We start from the raw sequence: 9,613 nt of genomic DNA, 5'->3' as shown, positions 1-9,613 counted from the left end.
AATATTTCATAAGGGCGTCCGCCATTGTTCTGATAGTTTAGAGCCAGTTACCATGCGTCATTACGAGGGAAATGACGTCATGACTGTTGAAGCCTACTACCCCATAAAGCGGATGGCAGAAAGCAATCACAAAGACCTGAGTGACCTTATCTATACGATTCGACAACTGAACCAGATGTTGGTGGGACGAGATTGCCATGTGGATAAAGTAAAATAAAGGCATTTCACCAACCGGCAAGAGAGGAGTTATGCCCTAGCATGAGATAAAAGTAAGGCCGTTTCTTATCAGCCAATGAAGAAAAAGCGATGCTCTTACCTCAGTCCAGGGCATGACCAGACAAATTCCATACAGAATTGGTGTTGAGCTATGCGTTTATGTAAAATACTCACCTGTTCTGTCCGCCAGATGAATTGTAGAAACACTCAAAACTATGTGTAACCCTAAAAGTTTACAGTCTGACTGATATATTTTTAGTGGGAACGAATCACCCAACTGGCGGTTTTAAAAAATAATAAAGAGCTGAGTGACGTCAACTTCATTCATATATAGTGAGGCACCGCAGCTCAGCGGTACGATCGTCTCTTCGAACGCGAAAGGTACCGAGCTCGATCATCCGCCTCTGCGCTGTGTGGCGTATGAGCAAGTCACCTCTCGCCCTAGTTCAAATTTACGGCGCTGCATTGCGTCTGACGCCTGGCTTATTCCAGTCTTCCCTTGGAATAGTCCCTCGATTCAAATTCCTCTATGGGATGAATAAAGGGAATGTTTGCTTGTTTTTTTTTTCATGCAGACAAAATTGAAAATAAATATTTTATTAGTAATGAGTGAATGCATTTGCTGTCTAAGTCAGTCACTTCATAGGTGACTAAATCGTGATAGAAAGGACGGAAACGCACAGGACTGTCATCTTAGCGCTGTGGCTTGTGAGCATGGATTGGTATGGGTTTGTGAAATCTCAATGCCCTGTATAGATAGAATGACGTTGACGTCACTCCGGTCTTTGTTTTTTTTTTTGTTTTTGTTTTTTTTTTTTGTTTTTGTTTTTTGCCAGCTCACTAAACTGTATTAACCAGACTATAAACGTTCATGGTTACACACAGTATTGTATGTTGGTCCGTTATACTTCCGGATGGCAATGTTGTGAGCTTCTTAGCTAAGCGCATACTATCATATATGATTACGCATTGTCAAGTATAAAAACTGTTGCGATTTCATTGCCTTTACTGTTTCTGTCTGATGACAACCTGCCATTTAGCCTCTCATGATCCAATCCCAAAACACCAAATAACTATGTCCCCTGTTTCTGATTTAAATGATCTTTCCTTACTGAAAACGTCCCCCATTTTTCTGTACTTCTATATTAACTTATAAATTGGATTCACTAGTCTGATGTCACGTCGCCCAGCAATGGTGAGCAACCTGGTTCTAAAAAAAGAACATCGATACTTTTTATTCTTCAAGCTGGCTAGAACTTTACATATCTATATCATGTGATCAGAATGTATTAAAGTCAAAACATTTATATTTTTTTTTCTCCTCTGTATACACTTTTATATAAGCTAGTCGGATAAATATTTCATAATGGCGTCCTCCATTGTTCGGATAGTTTCGAGCCAGTTACTAAGTTACCATGCGTCATTACGAGGGAAGTGACGTCATGACTGTTGAAGGCTATAGCGTCTCGTGAAAAACCAAACCTGCGTGAATGTTCTTCATCTGGTCCAATCAAACCAACATGGTGCTCAACACGTAGTCTTGGTATGATTTTTGTTACCTACTGTAAAACTTACAGTCAAAGAAAGAAAAGACTGATATTGTTGATATCTTGTTTATCACACCATATTAAGTCACGTTGATTTTAATAAGATTAAATAATTTAAATAATAACAATATTAATGATAATAATAATAATAATAATAATAATAATAATAATAATAATAATAATAATAATAATAACAATAACAATAATAATAATTATAAAAATAATATTAATAATAATAATATAATAATAATAATAATAATAATAATAATAATAATAATAATGATGATGATGATGATGATGATGATGATGATGATGATGATGATGATGATGATGATGATGATGATGATGATGATAATAATAATAAAAAAATAATAATAATAATAATAATAATAATTAAATAATAATAATAATAATATAATAATAATAATAATAAATAATAATAATAATAATAATTAAAATAATAATAATAAATGCAATAAATTAATTGCCTTACCACAACCTCTTTAGTCATTTTATAGAGGACATTTTGTTTTTAATAGTGTAGCTATACAAGAATTCCAATGATAATCATCTCACTTCATTATACACGTTACATGTTCACAGAACACCGCGATTTTGTTTATCACGTCTTTTTCACTGAATTTGTGACCACTCGTCTCAAAACGGTACTATGTCGGGGGAATCTGATACTTCAACTGGATAAATTATATACTTAAACCATAAAATAAGGGGAGGGCGCGATGTGCTTTTTTGTTTAGAATGAAGAAAGTTTTTGAACCCGAAACGTTCCGTGTTTGTTATTAGTTTCTTTTTCGAAGCTGTTATATTCATTTGGTTCATGACTTTTTACAGTCCACAGTTTCTTGCAGTTGGATCCAGAAGGTTTTAGGTTTGAGCCCCACTTCAGAAACTTTCGTTTTATTTCCATGAGTATGATTATTAACCCCCTATTTGTTCTCTTTGGAAAATATGAGAGTTTTTTTTTATTGACATCGAATGATCATTTGGTGGACTAATTTATATTCCGTGAAGAAGGGTTTAAATTATAATTCATTGAATGTTCGTAAAATAATAGATTCAACACACAAGATTCACATTGAACATTATTTTCTCTTCTGCAAGCTGTCTTTTGGCGTGGTAATAAGACATTGTGCAATCAAAGAGCGTATCCATTTTAAGAGAGGAAAAAAAGCAATTTATCATCTTCAATTAAGTAGTCTTTCTGAGCCATAAGGTCGCTAGAGCCTGTAGTTTATCCCGGTTTCTATGGCTTGAAATGGACAATAGCAATTGCTTGCTACCCTTTGGATAGGACGCTAGTCTAGCGCAAAGTACTTTCCCCCCCAGATCTTTCCCCCCAGACCAAGCTACCCAATCACTGCTGGGTGGACAGGGGGCGGAGTCAGAAAAAAAACTCTCGACTGCACCTGGGACCTATCTTGTTCCATTTGATTGTGAAGTGAGTGTTCTACCAACTGAGCAATCGGAACCTCCATCTTCAGTTGCGCACGTCGAAATATTAAAATGTCACATATCTGGTCAATTTAACATTAAAACCTCTTTACGGTCTTTACGGCAAATAGGTGATACTTAGCTACTAGAATTTGTAGACTGTTATAAAACGTAACGGACAAGAATGAATACAATAGCTTCGGAAAAAAAAGAGTCACGGAATGATTTGCACTTGAAACCTTTTTTTCAGTCAACAACAAGAAAAAAAAAATTATTATTTCTATTATTGACTGAAGAAGGGGTTCTATATATAATTTTTGTTCATTAGTCTTTCATAGAATCTTGGTCACTCTGATATAACATCCGTTCGAGGGATGAGTCATATGTTAGTCCAATTATTATTATTATTGGTGTTATTATCATCATCACTATCCCAGAGGTTTATTGAAGTGTTCCGGATTAGTAAAACGGTTACTGGAATCGGGATGGTTTGCTTTTCCAGGAGATCTCTTTGAGTTCCGGAATAACGGTCGCAGAAATACGTGGAGAAACAATTCTATAATCTCGTAGAGAGACAGAACGCTGGCTCCGATGAAGAGACCCATAGAACCTCCGATATCACCTGGTGGAATAAAGGAGAAAAAAACAATGTTAGGATAATTTTTTTTTAAGTAAGATTTTATTGAGCTGACTTTCAAAATAAAGCTGCTTTCATTTAGTAAATTAAATATGAAAATACTTGTTTTGTTTGTCTCATAGAACACAAAACACCCCGTGGAAGAGAACATAACCACAGTCGTCATTCATAATGTAAACAATTGGTGAATACAGATAATATGCGTCTGGCTAAGAATCTCACAACGTTGCCTTCAGGAGGTAAAACGGTCCAACACACAAAACTATGTGTAACCTTGAACGCTTATAACCTGGTTAATACAGATTAGTGAGAATTAAGTTCAACAGTCGTGACGTCAATTCCCTCGTAATGTCACATAGTAACTGGTTCTAAACTATCTCCATCATCGCCCTTATGAAATACTTATCCGTATTCAGAGGAGAAAAATATTGTAGATTTCATCATGTTTTGAGTTTTATACATTCTGATCCCATGACATGCGAAAAAGTTCTAGCCAGCATGAAGAAATTTCAAGCTGCTGGTTGCTGGGCGGACGTGACATCGGACTATTAAATCCAATTTATCATAAACGCGAATGGCACAAAGCAATAACAAAGACATGAGTGACGTAAACTTCATGTTATCTATAGCGAACTACACAGGTTTTGCTGTCGATGGTATGAGTCTAAGTAAAATATCTACTCTTCTACCGCTTGATCAATAGATAGAACAGTCAGCCATTTTATGAACAGTTCTCAGTTAATTTTATTAAGCTTACTATAAACGATTAAGGTTAAACCTATTTATGGTATGTTATATCCGGCTGGTGGATGTTATGAGTTTTTTTTAACTAAACGCATAACATCAATACCTTGTGCAATATCTACACCATGTGACCCACCGCCCCAAACGTTACCACGTGGTTGCAGACCGACTATGTGGTCTATTGGTTTGACACTCGCATGCGGATCACCGCTCTGAGCAGTGCATAGTTGAGTCTTTGGAAAAATCTCTGTACTCACATCATCTCACCGTACTCAGGTATAAAATGAGTACCTGACTGTAAACAGCGTTGTCTCTGTCGGAAAAATAAAATTTAATATCGCCTTGACGGGCATCATGTCTCGATCTCCATCTTAATGGTTGCTATTGGCTGTGGACCCGTATTAAAGCGCTTTGAGCACGTTCAGTGGACATTGCTCTATATAAAAACCTAAAGCTCAATGTGTAAAGTATAAACCTGGACAATGCCAGCATTGTATGAGTTGAAAAAAAATTGTAATAGTAATAGCGTTTTACAGACGTTATGCCTCATCCGTGTTAAGAGTTGCTGTTGGTTTGGTACCCCATATAAATCGCTTTGAGTACACAAAGCGGATATTGAGCTATATAAAAACTCAAACTAATCTATTTCTGGCCCACATCATCACCTGTCCACTCAACAGGAATTGAGTAGCTGTAGTCTGTTAGATATGTCGGAAAGTATTTTGTGATAGACTAGCTCCCTATCTAAAGGGTACTGCGGTATTGCCACTGCTATAGAAACCTTGATAAACCACAGCTGCACGAGCCTATGCCTCTGAAAGATTGTTTTACTTGTGTACCGAAATACGCTTCAACAGTCGTAACGTCACTTCCCTCGTAATGACACATGGTCTAAACTATCGGAACAATGGTGGACGCCCTTATGAAATACTTCTCCGACGAGCATAAAAGCGTATCCAGAGGCAAAAAAAACCATTATAAATCTGATTATGTTTTGACTTTTACACATTCTGATCATAAAACATATGAAAAGTTCGAGCCACCATGAAGAATAAAAAGTACCGATTTTCTTTTTTTAGAACCACGGTGGCCACCGTTGCTGAGCGACGTGACATCATGCTATTGAATCCAATTCGACAACACTTGTGGATTGAATTTGATTGAATACATAATGCTTAGTTCCATCCGTTCATGTAACTGCTGTTCAGATTGTAGTAATCATCTAAATAATTAAAAAGGGGTTGTAAAATAAATACAAAATACAAAAGGTCTTCTCTCAACTCAATCGGCAACCGCCATCTTTGATCTTTGTTCTTCTTTCCTTTTTTCATTCACTCTTTTTTGGACGAATAAATCAAGGGACCTAACTACAAAAAATATGACAACAAAAGTCAAAAAAGAAAACGAAGTTGCTCTCTCTCTCTCTCTCTCTCTCTCTCTCTCTCTCTCTCTCTCTCTCTCTCTCTTCTTCGCTCTCTCTCTCCCTCTCTCTCTCTCTCTCTCTTCTTCGCTCGCTCTCTCTCTCTCTCTCTCTCTCTCTCTCTCTCTCTCTCTCTCTCTCTCTCTGTCGTTATGATTTTCTACAAGAGCACAGGACCGAAGCCTTCTTTAAATTTTGAGACAAATAGTTCCATGAGATTTACGTTTATGAGTTTCGAAGGCTGCTCCATGAGGCGCAATCGTACAACACTAGAACCAAACTAAGAATACAATGAATGGACTTACAAATCAAAGCAAAAATGTCGTATGCAGGTTGTTGTGTGATTTGTTCATAGCTCTTCTCACGATAGAACACGTCAAGCTGTAGGAAATTGTCTCTGGGGGGGGGGGGGGAGTAAAGACCAAGTGATAAATAAATAAATAGATACATAATAATAACATCAACAGCAAAGACAAAACAGTAATAATAATAATAATAATAATAATAATAATAATAATAATAATAATAATAATAATAATAAAAATAATAATAATAATAATAACTAACAATAATGATGATGATGATGATGATGATGATGATGATGATGATGATGACGATGATGATGATGATGATGATGATGATTAAATAATAATGAGAAGAAGAGGAAGAGGAAGAAGAAGAAGAAGAAGAAGAAGAAGAAGAAGAAGAAGAAGAAGAAGAAGAAGAAGAAGAAGAAGAAGAAGAAGAAGAAATAAATGTTACTTTTTATGGTTACTTGAAGCAGGATGGGATACAGAACGTATAGACGTTCGGTGAGAGATAGAGAGAGGGGTTAGATATAAGATATGGCATGCAACGAGAGAAGGAGACAGAGGAAGACGGAGGGAAATAGAGAGAGAGAGAGAGAGAGAGAGAGAGAGAGAGAGAGAGAGAGAGAGAGAGAGAGAGAAAGAGAGGGAGAAGACGGGGGGAACGAACAATGTTTTTTCTTTCAATGAAAGCGAAAAATTGTAACAAGAAAATAGGCAACATGATCGTCTGAAAACGTCTGAATAATACGGCGTGAAAAGAGTTGAGAACAAGCAATGGGACACGGAAATCGAAAGCTTTATTCAACGCGTTACTGAGAATGATAGGGTTTTCCAATGAGATGGGTGGAATAATCACATATAATATTTAAATATTACTTACTTGATAAAAGTTGAATCTAGACGGTTGCCAATTTTGTACAAACGCATGTGTTCAATGAGAGACTCAACATTAATCAAAAACATGATATCCGAGTTCCCTACGATGAATCGAGGATCGTACAAATCACGAATTCTTGTAAAGTTTTCCCGATATTCGCTGCGGACATCAGTAAAGTTCCGTAGGAAATCCGTCATATTTCGGTATTCGTAAATTTCTTGCATGTTTTCATCATTGAGAATGACTTCCCAAATGGCATTGGTGAAGTGTAACAGCGTTGACCATCCGTCAAATATATCTTGACCACGTGATCTTAGCTCATTAAAAAATAATTTAAAATCATTGATTCCAACATTAGTATCATGTGACGTCAGTTCCGCTGCCGCCTGCTGCTTAGTAACGTTTTTGAAATTGATAAACTTTTCTGTTGAGTCCATTCCTTGTTTTATTCGACTGAGAATTGAACTATTGAGATGGACTAAGTTATTCAATATCGTATTGACGGAATTCGAAAGCATTTGATAATTGCTCTCAAACGACCTCCATCTTCTCTCAAAATCTTCTATTTTAGATTTCATGTAACGTGCTGGATATTCTATGGACTCTTTATAAAACTCGCTCCTGGATTGGTAGAACGCACGACCTCTATTGTAAAATAAAACATTCGTCGCATGTAAAGTCGTCTCATTGACCGTGTTATTGAAATAACTAACATTGGCATGGGCCGAATAAGCTCTCAACTGGCGCTGAATCCGACGGAGATTTACCCCCAAAAGTTTGCTGTATTTTGCTGCATTTGGAGTCCGAAATAACGAGTCTTTTAGTAGTTTTTTCGGCACTATGTAGTCGTTGTCGCGTTTGGGTTCTTTCTCAAAGATGTACCCGTAAATTCTTTTCCCATTAAGATATGCTTTGTAAAGATAAGTGTAGTTTCTATGAGCTTTGTCACATAGCTGAATTCTCCCATTTATCATGTTCATCGTTTCCATATACAGCGCCAGCCTAACATCCTCACTGAAGGTTAGATTACTAGGGGGGTTCGCCATTTGGCGAATCCTAATCTCAATTTGATATCCAAGCTCCTGAAATCCATGCATAACCGGGAAGAGTGTCCTCTCCTCCATGGCTTGTTTCACTCTTATAAAGTTTTTATTGACGTTGAATTCTTGCCATCTTAAGAGATACAATTTCCTCTCGTGAATTGATTTTATGTCTTCGTAGATCGACTGCAGGATGTTCCTTTGAGCAGTTACGTGAGACAATCCAGCTGAGAGCATAACATTTTTCAATTCATCAAAGGTCGATCTTGCAGTGCGTTCAAGACGTACGAGTTTGTTGAACTTTATTGGGTTCATACGTGACGAAATTTCCCTGTAGGATAAGATTTTAAATATGACCCATTCTGTTAAAATGAAAACAAGTTAGATATTATTGTTGTAAAATGAATAAACAGTAATAAAAAAAAGTCTGGGACCTGGGTAATGTATAGAGGGTTTTGATAGCTCAGTTAGTAGAGCACTCTCTTTTCACACACAAAAGGTACCCCGTTATTAGTGGTGTACTATTCAAAAGTGAGTGAGAAACTGATTGATTTTTTTTTTAAATCTTTCTGATCGAGAGACTTTGTATCATCAACATTATCTGCCTACTCTTCCTATACCCTATGATTGTATTATTATGACTTTGATATACATTGTATCATTAAGATTTGGATATATATAATTTGATCACACATTACAATATCGTTGTTTAATCTAGACTAGTGTAGACTTGTAAAGTCATGAGGACTGCGCCTCTTTGTTTGCTTCATGACATTATGGGTATTATTCATTTTACTTAAAATATTCACGAGTCTATACTTATAAGGCCCATGCAGTAGACAATGTTACTGTAGTATTAATAGACTTCTTTATCCATATGCCATTTGAACCCGTGTGCTAGGTCTGACTTTAGACTGTCTCTGAACCAAACATTATCCTTATCATAAGATTAGGACTTTATTACTAAATTAAATATAATGTACACGTATTTATCAAAATGTAACACTGTCTAACTCAGACAGGCCAAGGAAGTTTAACACGGAGAAATCTGACGCCATCTTAAATATATCTATCATATCAAAACAGATGTCATCCCCTTCATAGGCGGGAATATTAAGGACCAGGGAGATGGCCAGACTCAACTATGTCATATAACAACATTCTGTAAATACCTACAATAATTATTAATACATAAAAAAGGATATATCAGACTAACCTTTATTGTCAAATCTAAGTGTGATTGGAATTTTTTTTCTTATTCAATAGTTAATTATTTTATTTTTGTGAAGGTTATATTCGTAGACAGCTATACGATCCAATAATTACTGCTGTTTACTATTATCAGTTATTGTGTAACGGGGAAATCATA

The 9,613-nt window shown here is 36.1% G+C and overlaps 1 protein-coding gene across 4 annotated transcripts in view; it reads right to left on the bottom strand.

Moving 5' to 3' along the window:
• Positions 1 to 2,762: 2,762 nt before the first annotated feature.
• LOC144970656 (uncharacterized) overlaps positions 2,763 to 9,613 on the bottom strand; it is a 57,066-nt gene continuing 50,215 nt past the window's right edge. For all 4 annotated transcript variants that reach the window (XM_078910501.1, XM_078910499.1, XM_078910502.1 and 1 more), the window contains exons 10-12: positions 7,208 to 8,575; positions 6,322 to 6,413; positions 2,763 to 3,837 (exon numbers count right to left, since the gene is read on the bottom strand). In XM_078910501.1, the coding sequence (XP_078766627.1) occupies positions 3,644 to 3,837; positions 6,322 to 6,413; positions 7,208 to 8,575 (1,654 nt within the window). In that variant the 3' untranslated portion in view covers positions 2,763 to 3,643. The remainder of the gene's footprint in view (positions 3,838 to 6,321; positions 6,414 to 7,207; positions 8,576 to 9,613) is intronic.

The sequence above is a fragment of the Berghia stephanieae genome, chromosome 4 (assembly GCF_034508935.2).
Source record: "Berghia stephanieae isolate SIO BIC M18660-M18661 chromosome 4, UCSD_Bste_1.3, whole genome shotgun sequence".
Lineage (NCBI taxonomy): Eukaryota > Metazoa > Mollusca > Gastropoda > Nudibranchia > Aeolidiidae > Berghia > Berghia stephanieae.
The sequence above is the reverse complement of the archived record's forward strand: the minus strand, read 5'-3'. Positions and strand labels throughout refer to the sequence as shown.